The following is a 25026-nucleotide window of genomic DNA, read 5'->3' as shown; positions in this document are numbered from 1 at the left end:
ATGTCATATTTTTTCAAGTCTAGAATTTTTAAAAGGTGGGGTATTTCCAGAGTAAAGCTATCCTGATAACATGGATTTAATGTACCAATTCTAAAGAAAAGTTATATTCCCTAAGGATTATACTTTTGGTAGGGATTGTGGTCCCAATACAGTCTGACATGTGACGTCTTAGCTATAATTCTGTGTAACTGTTTATTCTAAGAAAATTGTTCTTTTCTTCTAATTTGAATTTTTTCCTACTAAAATATATTTTAGTTTGGGATGCTGATAGTTAAACAGTAAAAACATTGAATTCTCCCCTCAGAATTTGTTTTGCAGGCAGATAAAGAGAGAATTGGAGAGATGGTATGACAAAAAGAGCAAGAAGCTTAGTTAAACCCTAAATTGTTCACACTGATCTTAAGATTACAAAGAAGTCTAGGAGTTTCACAAAACATATAACAAAGAGTTAAAACAGATCGTAGATGCCTATCTTAGAGTCACAGTTGTGCTTGGAGAAAGAATCTTTCTATGTTTTAAAAATGGCATTAGGGTTGCCAGCGTTGTTGGCAGAGAAGCTCATAAACAGCAAAGTTTTATGAGAACTTATAATGCCATTTACACTGTGCAGGCCGTGACCTGTACGGGGTGAGACTGTCCGAAGAGGGCCCCCCTCAGGACAGTTAATGAGCAGCACTGAGAGGTTTGGAGATAGTTCTTTTTATAACCCTCTTGTAGTTATAATCGCAGCATCTCAAGGCTAAAATAGTAGTAAATATGTAGGAAAGAGGCCACCAACAAAGATCTGGAAGACTCCTAAAATGGTATTACTGTGCCTGAAACATGCAAATAATTGAGGCTGGGAAGTTACTTCAACATTAAATTTGAAATTAATTTGGTTTATGAGAGAATGCATTCTGCTGCTATAGTTGGGCTCCATAAATGAATCTTATATGACAGTCAGATGCAAACATATTGCATTAATTACATATATGGTACAAACACATAAAATAGTTCAGTGGGACAATGACAACCTGGCAGAATTTATGAAACCCTGTTGTGCATGCCATAAAAAAATTAGTGTTTTTGAGTGGGTAATGGACTTCTGTTTTGTTATCTAGGTTAAAACTATATCACATGTTGGTGCCCTGGGAGGATTTGACATGGAAAATTTGTTGCAATCTTTGTATGTAGAAAATAGAGCTGGATTCTTCTTTACCAAATTCTGTGAGCATTCAGGGAACAAGGTAGAAAAGAACTGTTTGCGTTTAAATTTTATAATTTTACTTCATTTTAAAATAAGAAGTGTTGAAGTGATTCAGTGTTCAGATAATTATATTTGATGTTAAAATTCCCATCTCTGGTAAGAAAATTCATACTTAATATTTAGTAAAACTGTAAACATCTCATTTCCAATTATCTGGTTCACCATTCTACTAAAATTGCAAAGAAAGTAAAATAGACAAAGATTGATTTGTACCACTAACAATCATTTATTTTCATATAACTTTATTTCAATGTAACATTTAAAATTCATAGTTGATTTCTATAAATCCTATTTTTAATTGAAAAATTAATTACTTGCTAATTAGTGGCAGAACTATTTCCAATCAGTTTTTCAGTTTTTTTAAAAATCACAATCTTCATTTTCTCAAATGAAAAGTTTTTAACTGGTTTGATCATTAGAGTAATGTTTTGTTCAGCTACTAAATACATTTGCCCGTGTGTATCAAAATACCTTCAGATTTTGGTTTCATGCCAGAAATATGTGATTACTCTTTAACTATTAACTAGAACACTTACTATTTTAATGACCAATTATATGAAATGCATACATGCAAAAATATAATGTTCTAGCAACAATAACAATAAATATTTTATATACTGCCAGTTTGTGATAGAAGATTAAAACCATTTTAAATTGAACCTGATTTATGGTAACAGCAAGGACCTAAGCAATCATTTAATTTATATTTGAAATTAGAGTTTTGTAGAGCTTTAATAATTAGGTGGTAATAATTTATGTGCTTTTTCCATCTGCAGTTGTGGAAGAACAGTGTGTACTTTTGGTTTGACCTACAGGCTTATCATCAGCTTTTCTACCAGGAAACACTTCAGCCTTTTAAAGTATGCAAGCAAGCACAAGTAAGTAGAAAATAATGCTGGTTCAGTGTGAAGCACTAAGTACGCAGAGAAATGAAAATTGCATACAGTCTCCAGCAAGAGAAATCTGGAATCGCAGGCAAGAAGGCAGCAGTTAAATTGTTGCCATGCAATTATTATTTTAAATGTCAGCAGAATATTGTTTTGCAGTCTGATTTGGGGGTTTTCAGTTTTATCTCTTTTATTTGGTTTGCTTTGTTTTCTCTTTCCTGCCAACGATAAAGAACATCTCATCTGTTTTTCTGATTTATACCTTTTTGGTTTGGGTGTGAGTGGTTTAAAAGAGAACTCTGAGAGTGGACTTGTAATGAATTAGTTAAGTGATTGGTAGCAGAGACATTGACCAGCATTGTTCTCAGAGCTTTCTGCAGACATCAGCAGTTGGACATGCTAGGCTGATGACCTGTCTAAAGGTCAGGAAAAGATGTTGACTGACTGTGTGGTGCAGGCCCCGTGCAGTTGACAGGGCTTCTGTGCTACGCGCCACATAAGACAGACACTCAGAAGGTATGGGAAAGAACATTTAAAGACCACCCTGAAAGAATAATAGAGGAGGAAGAACAGGATTCTATGCGAAGGGAGACAGAGAGAGGAGCCCCTTTTTGGGGGAGGAAGAAAAGGAAACAGAATTATGACTCAAGTTGATGTATTTTTCAGTTTTTTATTCTTTGGCTCTTCTGATTTTTTTTTTTTTTTTTGAGTTGGAGTCTCACTCAGTTGCCCAGACGGGAGTGCAGTGACTGCTCCCAGCCACTGCAGCCTCGACCTTCTGGGCTCCGGCGATCCTTCCGCCCCAGCCTTCCAAACTCTTCTGATTTTTTTTTTTGTGGAGAAAGGTCTATAAGACTAGAAAACTGCTAATCACTTCTATATCTGTTGACTACTTAAGTGATTCTTAATCCAGAATGGCCCCATTTTAAAGGACCTCTTCTGGAGCAATGCTAAGGAAACTAGCTTCATTGCTTTATTTATCTTGCAATCTTATTCAGAATATCAGAACATACGGCTGGATGTTTGTTGTTACTTCCACCCCCCTGACTCTGGCATTAATAGCTGTGCTTTGAAAATCAACTGACAGAGCTTTGTACTTTTCACCATGAGAATAAGGGCTTCAGCTCCTGCATGGCCCAGATCTGTCTCCATGAAATCAGGAAATTATATCTCTAATTTACTAGCACCATTTTCTGAGACCACACAGTTGACTGTTCTGCTTGTTAATCCTTTACCTGTAATTCTCTATTTATCCTCCTCCTCCTAACCTATTGCCCCTGTCATCTCAAGTACCATCTGTTATTTTTATTATGTTTTCACTACTACAAAGAATACTCCTCCAAATATCTTCAGCTGCTCAATTAAGTGGGGTTTTTTTTCTTGTTGTTAATAATTTTTTTTCTTCTTGTTAATTTTCTTGTTGTTAATTTTTCTTGTTGTCACTGTATTTTCATGTACTTGTAAAAGAAGAAATTCTATTTGAGCTTGATAGACTTGTTTTCTTAGTAATGGCATTATTCAGCTAGCAATAAATGATTGTAAAACAGGACACAGTTTTGGCTGTTCGAACATGGATTATTCTCTTTGGTGATTACCAAGGCTTACACGGGGTTTATCTTTTCCTAGATTCTCTTATGGGGAGTTAAAGCAGGGTGAGAGAAGAACAATGGAGACATTTACTTTTAGTAATTAATAGGGAGAAATAAAAGGAGCAAATCCATGTCATCTTTTTTGACATATTTGCTTTTTGCATCTATAATTATTTTACTTTGTTTTATTTTTTGGTTAGAGGGGCAGTTGTTTAAATTAGAGCTAGGTTTTAATTGTCCAAGGTTTCTGTGCCTCCAGATATAATAATTGCCTGCAATACTGGAATCCTATAGGTTTATTTTACAGTATTAAATACTATTTATTTCTTATAATAGAGTTCTCGACTAAAGAGTTCAAGACTTTGAACTACTGTCTTGGGCACACCCTGAAGATTTCACTGCTTCAAAATAGAATATACACAGTTGGAAACCAATTTAAATGGTCTTGGCAAGGAGAAAGAGAATCACTACCAACGTGTAGAGATAAAACGTTTGACCCTAGCAACAGTGTGCCAGGGAACCATATACCACTGCTAAGATTTGGAAACTAGATTGTTACTACAGATAGTTCTACACCTTTTTTCACATTACACACTTGCTTCAGTGACAGAGCACTACAATAGAATGAAACCGACCTGAGTACCACTATCTTTTGTTACTTGTGAAACCTTTCAAACAAATTGTATCCCAACAAAAGCTATGCATTTAGGATCTGTCATGCTTCATAACCTACACACTGAGATTTAGATTAAAAAGTTTACTTATATATAGTATTTATATAACTCATGTATAGTATATATATACATAATATCATATTTATGATATATAAATATATTACATATTTACAAATATATATATATACACACATACAGACATACACAAAGTTAAAAAATGCAAAACAGGAAAGAGGAAGAGACAGAAAAACACTAAAAATTTGGTAGGAGAATTATATGGAATAATGTAGGAATGAATGTAGGAATAAAGAGGGTAGGTAAAAATGAACTGGAAATGAGAAATAAGAGAACTGTTAGGTAAATCACAGTGCTTTAACTACAAAGTGCTATTTAATATAAGATATTCTTGCAGTGTTGTGAGATTTTGCCATATTAAATTGGACATCAGGGTAACACATTATTATGTTAATATATCACCTAAATCAGAGGCTATATGACATTGCAGGAAAAAAACTTGGTGCTGAAAGACATGAAGTTGTCACATTCTCCTAGTTAGTTTTTCTGTTTCTTCCTTTTCTTCCTCCTCCTCTTCTTCTTCTTCTTTTTTTTTTTTTAGTTCAGGGCCTCACTATGTCACCTAGGCTGGAGTGGTACAATCATGGCTTGCCACAGCCTTAACCTCCTGGGCTAAGGTGATACTTCCACCTCAGCCTCCCAAGTAGTAGCTCAAACAACAGGCACATGCCACCACACCCAGCTAATTGTTTGACTTTTTATTTTTTGTAGAGATGAAGTATTGCTGTGTTGCCCAGGCTGATCTTGAACTCCTGAGCTCAAGCATTCCTCCTGCCTTGGCCTCCCTGAGTGTTGGGATTGCAGGCATGAGCCACTGCACCCAACCATCAGTTAGTTTTAATAAACCTTAGTTTCATGTTCTGTGAAGTATGACTAGTAATCATATTTTACATTTTATTTCCCTTTTCTGGTTTGGAAACTACATATTATTTCTATCTTTACCTTTACAATTTTAACATGCATGCTGAAATTAAAAGAGTCTAAAAATGAATCATTATCTATAGTTATCTCTCAACAATTCAAGAATCTTAGAATCCTTTAATTTTACCATACCTTGTCCATTTTATATACGATTTTCTTGTACCCTTAATTTTGGTTTTTACCCTTTAGTAGTCATCATTTCTTAAAATAATGTCAGTGTTTGTGTCAACTTTTTCACCAAGAAATTTTTTGCTTTTTGCATCATACTCCTTCCTTTGGGTTTAATTTCTAAAGATTATTCTTCAGTAATTTTTTTCATTAGGGTCTAGTAGTGGTACAAAACTCAGGTTTTATTTGTTTGAAAATGTCTATTTTATTCTTATGAATGGTTTAGCTGAAGGCAGAATTCTAGGTTGACAGTTTTCTCTCAGCATTTGATGATATTATTCTATTGCCTTCTGGCTTCCATTGCTATTATTGGAGAGTCTGCTTTTGCTTCGTTATAGGAAGATGCTTTTTCTCACTGTTTGCTTTTACAGTCTTTTCTTTGACTTTGGTGTTCTGTGTTTCACTTCTGTGTGTTTCCTATAATTAGCTCTCTTGGGTTTAAGTTGCTCCTAGAGTCTGAGGAATCATGCCTTTTATCAAACCTGGAACATCCTCAACTATTATTTCTTACAGTCTTTCCATTTCTCTATTTTCTGTATTTTATCATTCTGGATCCTCTGTCTGATCAGCTTTTCAATACAGTCATGCATTGCTTAAAAACAGGAATAGGTTCTGAAAAATGCATCCTTAGGCAATTTCATCATTGTGTGAACATCATGGAATGTAGCCACACAAACCTAGGTGGTAGAGCCTATTATACACTTAGGCGATATGGTATATAGCCTATTGCTCCTAGACTACAAACCTGTGCAGCATACAGCTGAATACTATAGGCAGTTGTAACACAATGGTATTTGTGTATCAAAACATATCTAAACATAGAAGATATACAGTAAAAATATGGTATAAAAGGTTTTTTTAAAATGGTACATACACCTGCAGGGGAGTTTACTATGAATGGAGCTTACAGAACTGGAAGTTGCTCTAGGTGAGTCAGTGAGTGAGTGGTGAGTGAATGTGAAGTCCTAGGATATACTATATACTACTGTAGACTTTATAAATGCTGTACACTTAGGCTACACTAAATTATTTTTATAAATTTTCTTTCTTTAATAATTAATCTTAGCTTACTGTAACATTTTTACTTTATAAACTTTAACATTTTAAAACTTTTTGATTCTTTCATAATAACACTTAACTTAAAACACAAATACAGGCTTGCATGGTGGTTCAAGCCTGAAATCCCAGCACTTTGAGAAGCCAAGGCAAGGATTGCCTGAGCCTGCGGGTTCGAGACCAGCCCGGACAACATGGTAAGACCTTGTCTCTACAATAAATAAAAAAATTAGCCGGGCACGGTAGCACATGCCTGTAGTTCCGGCTACTTGGAAGGCTGAGGCGGAAGGATTGCCAGAGCCCGGCAGGTTGACGCTGGGGTGGCCCTGAACATGTGCACTCCAGCCTGGGCGATAGAGACTCCAACTCAAAACAAAAAAACACAAATACATTATACAGCTGTACAAAAATATATTTCTTTTTTTACATCCTTATTATATAAGCTTTTATTCATTTTTTAACTTTTTAAACATTTTGTTTAAAAAATGACTTAAACACACACATTAGCTTAAATCTACACAGTCAGCATTAGCTAGCTCCTAGTCTACAAACCTGTGCAGGTCTTCCACCTCCACATCTTGTCCCACTGGAAGGTCTTCAGGAGCAGTAACACACATGGAGCTTCCATATCATCTCCTATGATAACGATGGCTTTTTCTGGAATTTTTTCTTGAAGGACCTGCCTGAGACTGTTTTACAGTAAACTTATATAAGTAGAAGGAGTACACTCTAAAATAATGATCAGAAGTATGATATAGTAAATACATAAACCAGCAACATAGTTTATTATTATTATTGTGTTATGTATGGTACATAATTGTATGTGCTATACTTTTATAGGATTGTACATCATTGTATGTGGTATACTTTTATACGATTGGCAGTGCAGTAGGTTTACTTACAGCAGCATCATCACAAACACATGAATAACAATGTTACTATGGCTACAGTGTCACTAGAGAATAGGAATTTTTTTCAGCTCCATTATAACCTTCTGTAGTCACAGTTGTATATATGGTTTGTCATTGACGGAAATGTTTTTATGCAGCACATGACTGTACATCCTATATCTCTCTTAATCTCTCTTCCACGTTTTTCCATCTTTTAATATCTATGTAGTATGCTGTAAATTGAAATAGATCCATTTCCTTTGATCTATTTTTCAGTTCATGTATTGTTTGTTTAACAGATTTCGTTCTAATATTTAACTTACCCATTGAGTTAAATCCTAGGAATTGTTTTTATTATTAAACATTATATTTGTGTTTTACAAGTCGTCTTGGTGTTTTTTCTTTTGGCTTTTTTACTCATGTTTTTAATTTCTTTTATGCCTTTGATCATTTAAAAAATGTATTATAGTCTATAGCTGCATTAGTTATCTCTTTTTGTGTAACAGTATTATCACAAACTTTGTGGCTTAAAACACTGCACATTTATAATCTCATAGTTTATGTGGGTCAGGATCCTGGGCACAGCTTTCCTGGGTCCCCTGTAAGGTGTCAGTCAGAGCTGGTGTTTCATCTGGGACTCAAATGGGGAAGGATCTACTTCAGTGTTCACATGCTTGTTAGCAATATCCATTTGCTGGTAAACTGCCAAACTGAGGGCTTCAGCTTTTTGCTGTCTGTCAGTTAGAAGTCACTCTCAACTCTGTGCCATGTGACACTCTCCATATTGGCAGCTCACAATGTGGCTGCTTGTTTCTCCAGGCCAGCAAAGTGGGAGTTTCTTAGCAAGACAGGCATTACCATTTTATATAATGTAATCTTATCCATGTAATCACATGCAAATCACCACTGCTGTATTCTCTTGGTTAGAAGCAAGCCACATATTATGCCTACACTTGGGTGGGGAGAAGATTATGAGAGGGCATGAGTACCAGGAGACACTGTGTTCAGTGGAGGCCACCCTAGAGTCTGGCTGCCAGAGGATTCAATAATTCTGTGATTTGTAGTTCTTGGAAGAACTAATTCTGCTCTTTATTAGTTCTGCTGACATGGTAGATTCTTTCCTTGTGTGTTTTGTAATTTTGAATTATGAGCTCTTTGGTGGAATTTTTATCTATGCTGCTTCTGCTAGGCACATTTTTAATGCTAATTTCTCATTCTGGAGAAATTATCTTATCTTTAATGTTAATATCTCATCTTGGAGATGAGACATTAGCTAAATGTAACCTTGCAAACCAAATTCGTGGGAATCTGCGGGGGAGGGGGCACACCTCATCAACAAGGGCAGCTGCATAATGAACATTTGTGTACCTGACCCTGAATTGCACCCTATGTCTTTAAAATAATAAAAAAAGAAAACCAAACTCATATAGTGGTAAAATCATGATACTGAATTCTCAGGAGATATTTTTTCTTCTTTTACAAAGGGTCCAGGCCAACACTGGCATACCTCTTCTTTTTTTTCTTTTTTTGTCTCCTGGGTCTGGTAGGTGTAAAAAAGCTTGCTTTCCTGGTGCATACTGTGGGTATTCAATAAGAAAACATGTGACTGCTTCTCACAAGGACTTCCTTTTCTGGTATTTTGGCAGCCTAGATTACTTGAAAACCTTTCCTGTATAAAATACTCAGAAATACTGAATAAAATATAGCAAATATCCTTTTAAATACATGGCTGAGATAGTAAGGCAAATCACCATGGACCAAAGTCAAGAAGTATACTGAAAACCAAGGTGATAAGCATGAACTGACAATGGGACGGCCCTGGGTAAACCCAAAAGCCTGGGTTATAAGAATCACAGAGTACAGGAGACAAGGCCTTGGGCCCTCATGAGGTGAAGTGACACTAAGAGCCCCCATGTATGCTTCTTATAAGTATATATATATTTCTACTCTGCATTTCACTTTGTGTATAACCAATTGTGAGCATATGAGATATATTAATTTTTTTATAGATATTAATTAAAGGGAATGAAATCTCTGAAATTATAACCTTTCCAAGGTTACATAGGTAGGGACAAGACTAAGCTCAGTCTTGAGATACAGAGCCTTGCTTCAGTGCTATCCTTTGCCTCCTCTACTATATAAAAGTCCTCATGTCCATCTCATAGGACTTTTGTAAAGATTTCCCAAGATGATGTAAGCGGAAGCATTTTGAAGTATCATATAAAGCACTCAGTGGAATAAATAGATATCACTAGGGTTGATACGTAAGGGTCTATCAATTACCTGGATAATGGGGAAGGAAAATAGGAATTTGAAGAAACTAAAGAAAACAGACTGGGAGAATAGCAGCTCCTAAATCAATAGCTGTTCATTCAACTGATACTGGCACTTATTCTGAGTTTCACAGTAGAACTTCAACAAAAATATACTGTGCCCTTTAAGAATTTATTTTACAATATTCAGTTACTCACTTATTAACATCCACTGAGATCCTGCCATGTGCCAAGTAATGTTCTGTGAGGACAAAGATGATTAAGACAAAGTTCTTGGCTTAAAGAGCTCATTCTCTAGTGGGGAGGAGAGATAATCACTGAAGTACTTCAATGGTGTTTAAAACAAACAAACAAACAAACAGAAAACAGATAATAGCATCTTAACTGATAATGAAATAAGTCCTTTGTTTACCAGCAGATGACAGTTGGTTATTTTTTTAATAATCATCAGCCTCTTTTCAAATACCTGTTAGAGTGAGGGAACTATTTCTGTTTTCCTCATTTTTGAGCCAAAAGCCACCATTCTTTAGTCATATGCATGCCCTGTGAAGCAACACAAATCTCTCTCTTTTGGTGACAGCCCCTCAAACAAACAAACAAAAAATGGTACTGTCCTATTTTATTCATATTAGCAACTTGAGACTAAATCCTACATCTTTCTAGTATCTTCAACCATAGCTGTATAAAATCTTGACATTTGGGCGTCTCACTCCTGCTGTCTCCACCCAATGATACAACAGCTTGAAAATACTCTCTCCCTAATGCTCTGATGAGAGACGCCTCTTGTTTCTATTTACACACATTCTTACTAAGAAGCCACTGGATGGGTTCCATGGCAAATAAAATCAATCTAGGTGACTACTCCTGTCTACCCAGGATTTATAATACTGTCTCCACTTTACTCTTGTGTTTGCAAAATTTTGCAAGCAACCAAAGGAAGCACAAAAGCTGAATCGATAAATGTCACCAGATCTATATCGTGCATTGATGTTTTTAGGAAGCCATGAGTTGTGGTGTAATAGTAATGCAGAATCCATTACTGTATTTACTTAGCAATTATATAGTGCTGTCCTTATATTCTGTGTCCACAGGTCTTTTCGGTTTCCCATTAGGTGATCTTAGACACAGTGTAGATTCAAATGATGTTTAGATCAGGTTGTGCTGTGTATCCCTGCCCGAGGGTTTTCCAAGTATGTCAATTTATTTGTCCCCTTTGCTCCCACTCCTGTTTTTATTACTGTAGAAAAAGGAAATCAATATAAAATGGAGAGCAGTTAGACCAGCAATTACAAGCACACATTTTTCCCTAGCCTAAAAACTTTTATTGCTATTTCCACAAACATTTACCAGACATCTACTATACACTAGGCTCTGACTGGTGCTGGAAACATATTGGTGAACTAATCACATACAAGTGCTGCCACGTGTTCTTTCTATCAAGGTTCAAGAATGTGCTTTATTTTGCCCACTTTTCCGGAGATCCCCAGAAAGGCTGAGAAAGAAAAGACCGGATGAGACCATGTAGCCCTTTCCAAATAAAATTTGCATTGTCCTGACAGTGTTTACCAATGAAGTCTGAGGTGACTTTAGGTAACCAAAATCTTGGGTGTTAATACAAATTCCTTTGAAAAAACTTTTTATGGCATAAGAGGGGCAGTGTTGAAGATTTTTCTCTGATAATCAGCTTTGTTTTTCCTTTGCTCACTGTCATCCTTTACCATAATTGTTTAGCTCCTCCCCTTACTTGGCATTTATAGGACTTAAATACTTCATGGTGGTCCTGACATTTTCATTAACGTGTCATGAGTTAAGTCCTCCTTCTCTGGGTCGATGGTGTATTTTCAGGTGCATTAACAGAGCTCATTATTTCTTTACTCAGCAGCAACATTAAGAATCAAGCTCTGTTTTCTAAAAGATGAATGGGCATGGGTGAAGGGTGAGGTTGGGTGGTGACTGAATATGGAAAATCATGCACCTCTTTATAGCTTTATAGTAAATTTTGGTGTCTTCATAATTAGGTTGTTTCTTGAGCGCTGGACAATTACTATTCAGGCTTTGTTACATTATTTGTTTTTGTTACCAGAGAGATGGTGTCCCAAGTAGTGGTCAGGCTTGGAGTCCTCAGTACTATGAATCACTGAGCAGGGTTCTCGTCTTGCATCACATTTTGCTGTGTTTGCTGGTGATGTGTATTCAGGAAGAACATGTACAGCAGCCAGCTTTCTGGCTTGTAGTTACCCATTCATTTCCCCTGTTCCTGATGTTTATACCAGTTACCCATAGTCAGTCTTAAGATTTTTGAAAGCTACAGGATTATGGACCAAAAAAAGAATCTCTGAAGATCTTCGTGTAATCCTTTTGTTTTCAGAAAGGCCAACACCTGAACGTCTCTGAACCATAATTATCGTTTTACCTGACATTTCTTTAATGTTTCTTCTCTAAGTTCTCTGGTAATAACTTTACATGGCTAATTTCATTTAATTCTTAACAATCCCAAGTGGTATTTATGGGTTATTTATTTATTTTTGAGTTGGAGTCTCACACCGTTGCCCAGGTTGGAGTGCAGTGGCACGCTCATGGCACCCCAGTGTCTGCCTGCTGGGCTCAGGTGATCCTTCAGCCTCAACCTTCCAAGCAGCTGGAACTACAGGCACACGCTCCCAGGCCTGGCTAATTTTTTGATTTTTATTATAGAGATGAGGTCTCGCCAAGTTGCCCAGGCTGTTCTCGAACCCATGGGCTCAAGAAATCCTCTCACCTCAGCCTCCCAAAGTGCTGAGATTACAGGCTTGAGCCACCACGCCTGGGCTGGCACTATCTTTATTTTATTAGATTGGGAAACTGAGAATTAGAGAAGTTGAATACTTTCCTAAGGTCATCCATTTAGCAGTTGGTGAACTTGGAATTAGTACCAAGTATTCAGACTCCAAACCCTATACTCTTAACTTTTAAGCTGTTGCTTTCTTATTATTAATCTTCAGAAAAGGGATATGTGTTTATTACCTTACTTAGTATTCCATTTTAATATCTTAAAATGCCTTTATGAACATTAAATGTCACATTTCACTTTTAATATTTTTTCCCCCACTGTACTATAGATCCATAAAGACAGTCTACTTTGTTTACGTTGTATGTTCAGGACTGGAGGTGCTATATAAAAGGTGCTCTGATAGTTACTGAATAAATGAAAGAACTCAATGGCATGCTTATATTCTTAGCTACATATTAAAACCTAATTATAGATAGTCATTGATTATATGGATATGACTGTCAGTCAAGGGTTTCTATTTCTTAAATTTTATGTGAAAATAGCTTAATGAGCCCACACAGACCATCCCCAGCTTCAGCAGTTACCAACATTCTGTCTTTCCATTTTGCTCCAATTTGCTCTTAATAATAAACTCTTAATAAATTACTCTGGAGCAACAGTGAAATTTCCCTGTCCCCTCCCACTTCACCCAAAGAACCTAAAAATAAGGTTGCTTTTTGAAATTTAAACTATGAAATCAGCTATTTGTGTAATTAATTAGAACAGGTATGAACAGTTGTCTAGAGACAGAAAGGCTTCACAGGTCTGCAAGATTTCTAAGGAAGATACCAGCATATGTAAAGAAAGAATGTTCCAGTCACAAAGAGGCATTGGTCAAAGTGGCACAAAGTGGCATCTCGAAAGGGAAGTATCACAGAGGCAGACCTTGACCGTGCTCTTGAAGTGCTATTCTGAGCTGTCTACTCCTGTGAGCATCTGGTCAGCCTGACAGATCTTGATGGAGAGAACATTCATAAGGATTGTACCGTTAACTTCTCTTATTCTGACTCCAAGTAGCCTGCTCCGTGTAAGCTTGCTTTCCAAAATGGTATGCTGGTAAACACTGACATACAACTTTAATGATGGTCGATTTTCTCATTGTAAAGTAATCACCCGATGCGTGGGTCTCATGTATCACTCTCGTGTGCTTTATTAGCATAGATTAGCATTCCTGAGAAACAGGTATTTTTTTTTTCCAAGTCAGAAATGTTAATATAATCATGCAGTTTAAATTGAGTTATTTTTTGTTCACTGATTTCCAAACAATTATTTCTTATAAGAAGTTAAATAATTCCATTAGCTTAAATATGTATCTTGCTTTTGTTGCTTAAAAGTTTTTTTTTTTAATGATTTAAAAAATAGATTAAATAGGCTGGGCATAGTGGCTGGCTCATGCCTGTAATCCCAGCACTTTTAGAAGTCAAGGCAGAAGGATTGCTTAAGCCAGAAGTCCAAGACCAGCCTGGGCAACATAGAGAGACACCCGTTTCCATTAAAAAATGCAAAAATTAGCTGGACATGATGGCATATGCCTGTAGTCCTTGCTAGTCAAGAGGCTGAGGGAGGAAGATCGCTTGAGCCCAGAAGTTCGCAGCTGCAGTGAGGTGTGATTGCACCACTGAACTCTAGCCTGGCTGACAGAGCAAAACCCTGTCTCAAAAAAAAAAAGTTGATAAAATAAAATCTTTATTTGCACCTTATATTGCCTTAAATTGCTCAGTAATAACTCTTTTTGTGAATGCCTATTTATTTTATTTTGTCATGTGCTTAATCAATTTTGCTTAAAATGTCTTAAGCAGTGACCCAAATCAATCCTTAAAACCTCCTCTATTTTGTCCCTTGAGTTTATGGTTTGTTTTTGTGGGGGTTTTTTTGGTAACACATTCTATTGTCCCCTTCTAATTTTTCATTCTGTCCCAAATGATTCTAATTTGCTTTATTCTTTCATCCTTTTGGCACTTTCTCAGATTCTCTTCTGCTTTGAGTTCTCCTTAGCTAGGTCTGAGCAGTTGCCAGAAATTCTGTTTGATTGTCATCATTATCTTTTTGTGTACGATTCTGTCTTGTGTTGATCTCTGCAGTAGTTTGCCTCTCAGTATCAGGATGTTGCAATCGCTAGATCCCATCTTTAAGATTCCTCATTGAAAAACCCAAGGTCCTTCACATGAAAATCCATCTGTGGAAAGCCCCATCTGTAATTTATTCCCTCTCGGCATAGCGCCTCAGTAATGTTTTTGAGCTCCTAGTGGGATATGAGAGGTCATTAAAAATCATCATTTTTTCCTCTTTTTGCAAAAAAAAAAGGTTGGACTGCTTGAACTTGCTTGTTATTTTCTTTTTCTGCCTCATATGAACTCAGATAATAAAGTTCTATGCCCGCTAGAGCTGTGAATGGTTATAAAGAGAGACTTCTCTTTTTGCTGAAGAATATTTAGTGATTTCCAAAAGTATCCTATATCAGGGCATTCATATTTCTTTTATAGACACCTCTAGGGACTCTTTTTTTTTTTCTTTTAGTTTTTTTGGAGCACAGTTCATTTCATTGTTTTATATAAATTCCAAGAAAGAGTTATTGAACCCAGTTAGAAGATCCCATGTTACTTTGCTATTTGCCTTTAAGTACAGCAATATGTTTTGCTGTTGTTACAGTTTAGTGGACATCTGTTCTGTTGTGTCTAAGATTATCTGTGAAGTGATTTTGGTCTCTTTGGAGTCCAGACACTGAATCAAGATCCGTTAGTACCAATTTTATTTCTCACAATGCTTAAATGAATCTTCTTCAAAGCTGCTCCTTATACTTTCTCATGAGGACAAACTAACAAGTTTTTCCCCACTTAACTCTCACTACTTCTGATTAATTTTATCAGACTGAAGTTAGATTTAACAATTGACGCTTAGTGTTGCCTTTTTTCTAAAGACCATTCAGAATGCAAACAATTTCAGAGAAAAGCTACTGACCTTCCTCTTGTGGTTCAGCTTTTCTCTAATTTAACTATTGAAAAAGACTTTATTGTATCTATATATTTTTTAATGAATGTCAGTTAAACAGTATTTAGTACCTATGTTATACATTAGCATATTCTAGTGTGAGTTTGTATATACCAATATGTGGCTTTGCCTCCAGTAAATATTTGAATTAGCTGGTGTCGTTTGATTTTTTCCTATTTTATTTCTCTTTCTGTAGTGATCATGATAGGATAAGAGAAATATTTGTCTTTTAGTCAGTGGTGTGATGATAAATGTTTAACAATCAGCTCTCAGGGTGGGGGGATGGAAGACCCTGATTTGTAGCATTTGCTCATCTCTGGATGTAAACATTCTTACTATGGGTGGTGTCCAGACTGCCAACATGGTGACACTGAACTCAGAGTTGGGAAGACATGTGCCATAGCACATCATCATATAGAATTTCCACCAGACAGATAAAATAGAAGCAAACAAACTGAAAGCATAGATAATAGTAAAACAGTAAAATCAGTAGGAAGCAATGAGTTTTGAGTAGTAATTATCTTTGGGTTTAATATCATTTCTTTATTTTTTTTTTTGAGACCTTTGCACTTGGACTGAATAACTTCTCATTCTAAGTTTATGTGATTTGATTTTTCATAATGACTGAGTTTAACAACTGACTCACAAGATTCCTGAACATTTTATGAATTGGCTCTTGTGAGGTGGTACAATCTGCCTCTAGCACACTGCTGCTTATGATGGAGGAAGAGAGTTAGTGACAAGAGAAGTATCACTGTGATCCCCTCCATTTTGAGTTTCTCTGATGTTACAGCTGGAGACCCTGACCCTCTATCTTTAAAATTTTCTCCCACCTTTTGGAGACTACTTTTGAACCCCTTGCTTACACCTCCCAAAGAAGGCACATCACCTTTCCCCCAGAATGACCAGGTCCTGCACAGCTGACTGTGAACTTAAAGAAGGAGCTCATGAGAAACTTCGTGCATTTCAGTAGCCAAAGGTTTTTTCTTCTTCTATCTTTAAAGTGTATGGAATAGTGTCATAGATTGTGTGGGTTATCTCTTCTTCCCAGGAAGCTAGCTAGGTCTTGTGGATACCACCCTGTCAGTCCATCAGGCACATTCCTATTACCTGACTAAGAGTAGAAGGAAATAACAACAGTAGACAGCTTAATATATCCAATACCATCTTGGTGGGCATCTTGGAGAATTACTAAAAGAATATGAAAGATACATATTAAAATGCCCTCTGCTGCCTTATTAATTACATGATTGGAATTCCTTCTTTTACTGTTGTAGTCGAAAAATTGATTTGTTAGTGATACAAAATGATGAAGCATGGATATTTTCTCTTAATCTCTGGAATACTTGGAATACATTATATTGAAAACCTGCATTTTAAATGTCAACAATTTTAGTTAATCTGGTGATATGCTCTGCAAGATGCCTTGTAAACTAGCATCAAGATTTTACAGCATATAGGTTTTGATACATTTTATCTTTCATGCACTGAGGGACTCATTTAAAGTCATACAGTTCCAAAGTTTTATAATTCTCTTTCTTACTTCCAGTTCTGGCCTGGTGGTGACAGCAGAACATCATGCAGTCAGTGTTACCAGGCAATCATAGAGAGATACATACACTCGGTCATTAAAATAAATACATCAAAACAAAGTATGTGAAACTGTTCCATTAACATAACTAACAGCTGAAATGTAACATAACAAATCAACACATGTGCTACAACATTTGGTATTATTCTTGACTTTGCCTTTTAAGGCTACAGAGAAATTGTTCTTGTTTTCATTGGAACACAGATAAGTGTCAAGCTGGAGCTCATCAAATGGCCCCTACTTATGGAAAAGATGCCTTCCCAAGGACTGTGCTCACCTTTGGCACAGGGAGAATACTTTGCTGGGTTGTTCTACAGCTTGATAATTGGAATCCAACCCCATAGCTGTCATCATTTAATCTTTGGTCAAAGAGAAATCCAAATAGCACAGACAGTTGTGGAAAATATTTCTTTTTTCTTTTTTGCTTTTGACATTGATAAAAACAAATATGTTAAGTAAGCTCACGATTTTCATTTCTCAGGCATATTTATCTAGGCTTTATGATATACTAAGAAAATTAAGGTGGGAAAAAATGAGTCTGGAATGCATTGTGATACATTTGAACGGAGATTAGATCCACTTCTATCCAAAAATATGTTCATTAACATATACTACCAAATGATTTAGAAAACTAGTAAGTGGTGAGGCTGAAGTCTTGCACGAAAAATATCATAAAGTTGGAAAAATATAAATTGCTGTGGGAATGTCCTATTTTAATTTGTTTAAGCCATCTCATATGTGGTGCCATACAGTTGTTATGCACAGGATATCGTCTCTAATTAATGAAGCAGCTGAGGCTTCCTTGAGGCAAACATAGGATTATTTTCTTACGTTTTTCTCTCCAATAATGCCAATAAACTAATGTGTATTAAAATAATTTAAATTAAAAATTGTTCTTCATTTTAACACCCGTGAGAAAGCAAACTAGTTATCAGAAGACTGCTTTCTCTCCCTCTCTTTTTTTGTTTTTTTGGTCTTCATTTCTCCCAATTTGTTTTTCTACTCTTTTTTTCTGCTTTCCAGTTGAAGTTTTTCCTGTCTCCATGATATCCATCCTACATCTTTTTCTTTTGCTAGTTTTGTTAACGCTCAGATAATCCTGAGAGTTTAGTTAAACAAGAAAATTAACTTCCAGAATTTTAAGACTATAAAAGATTTCTTAGGAGCAAGCACTGCTTTTTTTTTTTTTTTTCCCCTATTTGCTGCCGATGCCAAGAAAGTGAGTCACAGGCACAGGTGTAGAGAGGTGCAGGGCAAGCCGCCCATTGTGCATTTCCTGATTATATAACCTTTGAGTGTCTCCAGGAGAGATGAAGTTTAAAGGCATGTTGTGTGCAGTGCCAGGCAGTCTGATCACAGACAGGCAGTGCTTGTATCCCTTCTCAAAAGTGTTTCTACTGGGTTGTTAAAGCATCATAGGTTAATGTTTAAATTGGAATCATGACGGCCACAGCTGTATACGCAGTGAATCTTTGCTTGAATGTGAATCAGAATAGTGGACTGGAATATGAAGGGAGTGTTTTCTTCTCCAACATGAGCTACATTGTTACTTACTCCCGTGGCCAGAAAGGAAGAACTGGGTGGCCAATAAAAAAGAAAATGACCCAGAATATTTAAGCTGTGTTTCTAACCCATAATTAGACTATATGATTTAGGTATATATAGTATAGTCTATATTTTGTTTTAAAGTCAGTTTACATACACTTAAACATGATTTTAATTATTTTATAAAAGTTTTCAGATTTTAAAGGTGTTTGTCTTTTTTATTTTGTTTCATATATATGATATTATATGTCATATATATCATATATGTATATATTACATTTCTTGTATTTACTATATATAGTTGTCAGTTAACCACTTATAGAGTGCCCTGGGTTGTTAAAAAGACACATGCAGATGTTAATGCCATAATTCAGTTTAAACATACTGTAAACTTACTGTGTGGCTTCATAAAGGATAGATAACCAAATTCAGTTTTCTTATTTTTACTCCCTAAACCACCTTTGTCCCTACCACCCTGGGGAGGTGAGGAAGCACAGAGACAGCCTCAGTGGAAGACAATAAATATGAATAATGTAGGCTTGAGATACCATGGGTTGGATGATCTCCCAGTCCAGTCTCTAATGCTTCTAGTTCTGTGATTTTTTAAAGTAAGACAGTTCAAGAATCAGGGAAGTAGGGGGAGTCTATTACTCTTAAGGATTATGCTGGTTATTATATTGGAGGTTGATGCTTGAACAAAGAGAAGTTACTTAGGTGATAATGGACAATGTTCTGATAGGTGGTGGTAAGGAAACAAAGTGGAAGGGCAGTGAATAATTGCATTTAGGTGCCATCATTTAGTTCATTTTTTTCTCTCTCCCCTCTCTAGTTCATTTTATATATATACATATATATGTATGTATGATTTATTTATTTGTTTGTGTCTGTTTTTGAGTTGGGTCCCACTCTGTTGCCCACGCTGCGTGCAGTGACACGATAATGGCTCATAGTAGTCTCCAACTCCTAGGCTCAGGCGATCCTCTGCCTTAGCATCCCAAGTGGCTGGGACTACAGGCACACAATGCGACATCTGGCTAGTTTTTTTGATTTTTTTTGGAGAGGCGCCGTCTCACTATATTACCTTGGCTGGTCTTGAACTTCTGGGCTCAGGCAATCTTCCTGCCTCAGCCTCCCGACATGCTGAGACTACAGTTGTGATCCCCATGCCCAGCCTTCTTAAAAATAAAACAGTGAGTGAAGGCAAGACTGGGAATGAAAGAAAAAGGAGTAAATTCAGGTGTCCACCAGAAGCTTACAATCTTACCAGCTGTCCCTGTTATTCTAGTCACTATTTCAACCTTCCTCTCCTCATTGTTCTCCTTTTTCTTAAATCAAAAGCATTTTCCTGCTTTCTGTGAGAGAATTTGATATGTAACACATCAGATCTTTTTAAACTATAGCGTCTAATGTAGCGATTGCAAAAAAAAAAAAAAAAAAAAGAGTTGCTTTATTTTGCCATTAGAGGACATGTCAGCTCAAATTTAACCTACTGACTTTTAACTTAAGTGATTTGGGTTGTTGAATTTTCTTTACTTTGAAGTGAATTTAGAATTATTGAACCCAGCCAGGCACGGTGGCTAATACCTATAATCCTAACGCTTTGGGAGGCCGAGGTGAGAGATTGCTTGAGGTCAGGAGTTCAAGACCAGCCTAGGCAAAATGGCAAGATCATGTCTCTACAAAAAATATTTACAACATTTAAAAAAATTATTATTTTCAATTGTACTTTAACCAGCACCTTCAATTCTTTTGTTGCTTTAACTTCATTTTACTTGACCTCTTTTATGTGTGTGTGTGTGTGTATGTGTATGTGTGTATGCTTTACACTTTATTACTGTCTCTGTCATTAAGCTAACTCTTCCTTTGGTTTCTGCAGCTTACTCTGACTTGGTTTACCACCTATCTTTCTTACTTCTCTTTCTCAGTCTCTTACTTTTCTCTGACTTTATTCAGTATTATTATTGTATTTTACAATCAATATTTATTGATATCTACCTACATATTTATGTTTTCCATTGTTTTCTAGTCCATCCTGCTTTTGCCTGGAGGCTCCCTTTAATATTCCATTTAGTACAGGTCTGGGCTAGTGATGAATTCTCTGTTTTTGTCTTTTGATTTATGACATCTTTGTTTTGTTTTCATTTTGGAAGGGTATTTTTGCTGGACAAAGAATTACAGGTTGGCAGTTACTTTGTTTTGGCACGTTAAAGGCTGGAGTCAATATCTAGTTTCAGTCCTGCTCTCGGTGTTTTGAGAGTCTAGAGTGTTTACAGGGACTTCCACACTGACAGGTTCTGGACTATAATCCTTGTCTCTTCAGCACTGCAGAACTTCCAAAACCTCCATTTATAGATAGTTATAAGGACTTTGGCTTTTATTATGTGTGAGATAGGAAGTCACTGGAGAGTTTGAGCCGAGGAGTAATGCGCCAAAGGCCTTATCTGTTTGCTGTGGTAAGAATAGACTGGAAGAAAACAAAGAGGAAGTTGGGAAGACAGTTAAGAGGTGACTGCAAAGAAAGCAAGGAAGTGGCAAATTTCTTATCTGGCTGTTAACTTCTAAACTGCCTCAAATATTGATCTTGTTCAAACTGTTTCTCTTTCCTGATGCCATAGAGATTTATTTCTAAAATTCATGTCTAATAATGTCACCTCTCAGTTAAAACCCTTCAGAGATTTCTCATCATATCTTTATGTAAAATCTAAATTTCTTAACAAAGGGTTCTCTGGTCCCTGCCTCATTTTAAAGCATCTTCTCTTATTCTACCCCTCTGCTTTAACCAGTATTATCCTATTGGAAGCCTGGAATCTCTCCATGGGTTTTTAAGGCCCCTGTAGGCCTACATGTATTGGCCTGTGTTTTGCCTCTGTTTGGACTATCTTTCTCATCAACGCTTTTCTCTTGTCTGACTGACTTTAATTCATCTTTAAAGATACAGTTTATGCTTACAATCCTGTCACTTTGGGAGGCCAAGAAGAAAAGACTGCTTGAGTCCAGGAGTTTGAGTCCAGCTTGGGCAACTTAGCAAAATCCTAACTGTATATAAAAATAAAAGAAAAGAGATTTCGCTTAAGAATTATCTTTTCTCTGAAGGATTTCTAAAATCCTTTCCTTCCTCATTCCAGTACGTAAATGAGTCTTTTCTGTGGATTTGGTACAATTCAATACATGTTTATGGCAGCTACTTTCTGCCAAAGACAGTTTTAGGATTTGGAGATTCACAGGTGAGTAAGCCCTACACTCTTTGCCCTCAAGGATCTCGGTCCAGAAGAGAAGACACATAAATACATAATGCATTACTGTGTAACAGGTGCAGCAGCAGAAAGTATGATCTTGGAAGGAGAGTTTGAGTGAACGCTTCCTAGAGGGGGAGAAATTCATGTTGATTTTAAACAGTAAATTAGAGTTAATCAAGCAGACAAGGTGTGTGGGTTAGAGTAAATATCCAAGACTGAAGGAATAATATATACAATGGTATGGAATGGCAAAACAACAAGGTTTAAGGAAATCATAGAAAATTTGGTATTTGAGTGTAAAATTCAGAAAGTGATTAGTGGGAGATGAGCTTAAAAGAAAGTGTGGGCAATTATTAAGAGCTTATTTGCAATACATACCTTTATTATAGCACTTATACTGTATTATAACCATTATAACCTCCTTCAGGACAGGCATGGATTGTTGTTCACTGAGCTTTGCAAACCTGGCACCTAGCCAAGTGTCTAAGACACAGTAGATGCAGTGCTCAGTAAATGCTTGTGTTATAAATATGTACCCTCTAAAACTTTCAAAAGATTATTTTAAATAAGGCTATTATTTTCTCTTTGGTACAAATTTATATCTATGTCTATCTAGCCATCCTGAGTTGAATCTAGACATTATCAGGTCCAAATTCTAAATATATGAAATAAAATTAAAATAAAATATAATTAATGAGAGGCTCTTCGTGAAACTACATTTAAATCTGATATTCAGGGAATGACATATACAGCATGCAAAATTTAAAAAGGAAAATTGTTATTAAATTACTTTTCAGATATAATTAGCTATTATTGAGAGACAGGACAATAGTAGACTGGAACTGACACTTATGGTAGCTTTGCTGGAAGTTCTGTGTATATCTTTCTCTTCATACTTGTTCCTTTCCTGTATTTCTTTCACAGCATTGGATGCCAGATGGGGAGATTTTATAGCAGAAAGGGATAATTAGCAACAGTCTTAAGAACTCTACAGATCAATTAGGAAGGGCAAGTAGTCTGGTCTTTAGACTAGAGGACCGATAGCCAGCTTTTCAGCCCTAGTGTATTCCTGCCTGTTGTTTCCAAAAATGCATTTCAAACCACTTTGGAAAGTAATACAAATGTATTAGAAACATCATGAACATAAGGGGAAAAATATAATGTTGAATTAATCATAATAATACTTAGTACATCTTCAGGGTTTCTGTAATCTGAGAAAAAGTGGCTAATTGATCAATTACAAATGAAGAAACAGGAAAAGAAAAGGAAAAACAGTCTTCTGAATAGATGCATTACTTTGTTTTAAGTAGTTTTACCCATACTTTCCAGAAAAAATATCACTAGGGCTTTTTTTGCCTTCACTTAGTTTTTTTAAAGTCTTTGTGAAGGCATCTACTAACCATTGCGATTTCTCCCAACATCCTCTCCGTTCCTCTGTCTTCTCCCTTAGTATCTTTTTGCCACATACGTTGCTCCTTCTGCCACTCTTGACATTGGACTCCAACAGGAAAAGAAAAAAGAAATTTATATGAAAATACAACCACCATTTGAAGACCTTTTTGACACAGCAGAAGAATACATCCTTCTTCTCCTTCTTGAGCCCTGGACAAAGATGGTCAAATCCGACCAAGTTGCTTACAGAAAGGTATGGTGGCACTGATAAACTGTGCGTGAACCATTCAGGCTTACCAAAAAAGTAATGATAAGCAGCATCACTAACTCACAAGGGAAAAACTGGAAAAGGTCTCACTTGGGCTAGGGATTTCAAGTTATGATAGTGGCAGCCTCAAAATTGGGGCAGGGAAAGTATTTATTAACTTTCTTTTTCACCAGCTTTCCTATCGTCTCCTAACAAAAGACTCAAATCTATATCATTTTTTTTCTTTGTACAAATATGTCAGAAGAGAGAAATCTGAGTTTTGGATTTCTGTGAACCAGCAAAATATGCCATGATAATATACTGGCCGTCCCTTCTTACTACTTCTCAGCAGTAATCTTAATTTAGATTAATGGAAAAAGTGCATTCCATTTTATGCTGAATGAGTTACAGTAAATATTACACCCATGGAAAATATAAACGTTTCATATGTATTGCGAAAAGCACATCCTCTGACTTCAGTGCTTCTATTTTAAAACTACCACAGATGTTCATCAGGTCAGACTGCTTGATTGGATAAAAGTTTCAAGACATCTTTTTTCATTCTGAAAAGGGTCATTTTAAGCCTCAGTGCTTGAATATTTTCACTATGCATAGTGATGGGTGGGATAAATTTCTCTAAATATTTATTTTGAATCACAGACTAAAACCATACATGGATATTTTGTATATTAAGTTAATGCATGTACCCTGTACATGAGTCATTTTAGGTGGAATTCTGCTGTCTTTGTATTGTTATTCTATATGTCTCCTCAGCAGCATCTTAGATAGTCATGTCTTCTATCAGGAAGGATATAGGCTAGGTGATGAAGATAACTCTATTCAAAACGTCTTGGATAGAGTTCCCTTGGTGGACTGTGACTGAAACCACTCTTATGGCTTACTAAATTCAATGACTAATTTATTCCTGATTTATCTTTGTTCTGAAAACTTAGCATAGCATCTTTTTACTATAAAAACTAGGAAAATTTGGACGTCTTATGAAATTTTAAAAAATTATCTCCAGTTGTTGTAGTTATTGTCGTTATTATTATCATGATTATTTATTTATTTTGAGCTGGAGTCTCACTCCATCTCCCAGGCTGGAATGTTGACCCACTGGGCTCCGGCAATCCTTCCACCTCAGCCTTCCAAATAGCCAGAGCTCCAGGCGCACACTACCATGCCAGGCTAATTTTTAAAATTTATTGTAGAGACAAGGTCTCGCCAAGGTGCCTGGGCTGGTCTCGAATCCATGGACTCAGGCAATCCACTCACCTCGGTCTCCCAAAGTGCTGGGATTACAGGCTGAGCCACCGAGCTCGTCCATTATTGTTGTTATTATTATTATGATTATTAGACTCAGGTTTTCACTCTGTTACCCAGCCTGGAGAGCAAGTGGCTCACTGCAGCCTCGATCTCCTGGGCTCAGGTGATCCTTC

General features: G+C 36.3%; 1 protein-coding gene across 1 annotated transcript in view; it reads left to right on the top strand.

Annotated features, from left to right (window-relative positions):
* The window catches only part of RGS22 (regulator of G protein signaling 22), a 139536-nt gene that overhangs the window by 77340 nt on the left and 37170 nt on the right, over window positions 1-25026 (top strand). Inside the window, exons 13-15 of the mRNA XM_021716336.1 lie at window positions 1101-1226; window positions 2023-2124; window positions 23399-23593. Of these exons, the coding sequence (XP_021572011.1) occupies window positions 1101-1226; window positions 2023-2124; window positions 23399-23593 (423 nt within the window). The remainder of the gene's footprint in view (window positions 1-1100; window positions 1227-2022; window positions 2125-23398; window positions 23594-25026) is intronic.

The sequence above is a fragment of the Carlito syrichta genome, unplaced genomic scaffold, assembly GCF_000164805.1.
Source record: "Carlito syrichta isolate Samal-C Ts95f unplaced genomic scaffold, Tarsius_syrichta-2.0.1 Scaffold308755, whole genome shotgun sequence".
Taxonomy (NCBI): domain Eukaryota; kingdom Metazoa; phylum Chordata; class Mammalia; order Primates; family Tarsiidae; genus Carlito; species Carlito syrichta.
This window is presented reverse-complemented; position numbering and strand designations above follow the sequence as displayed.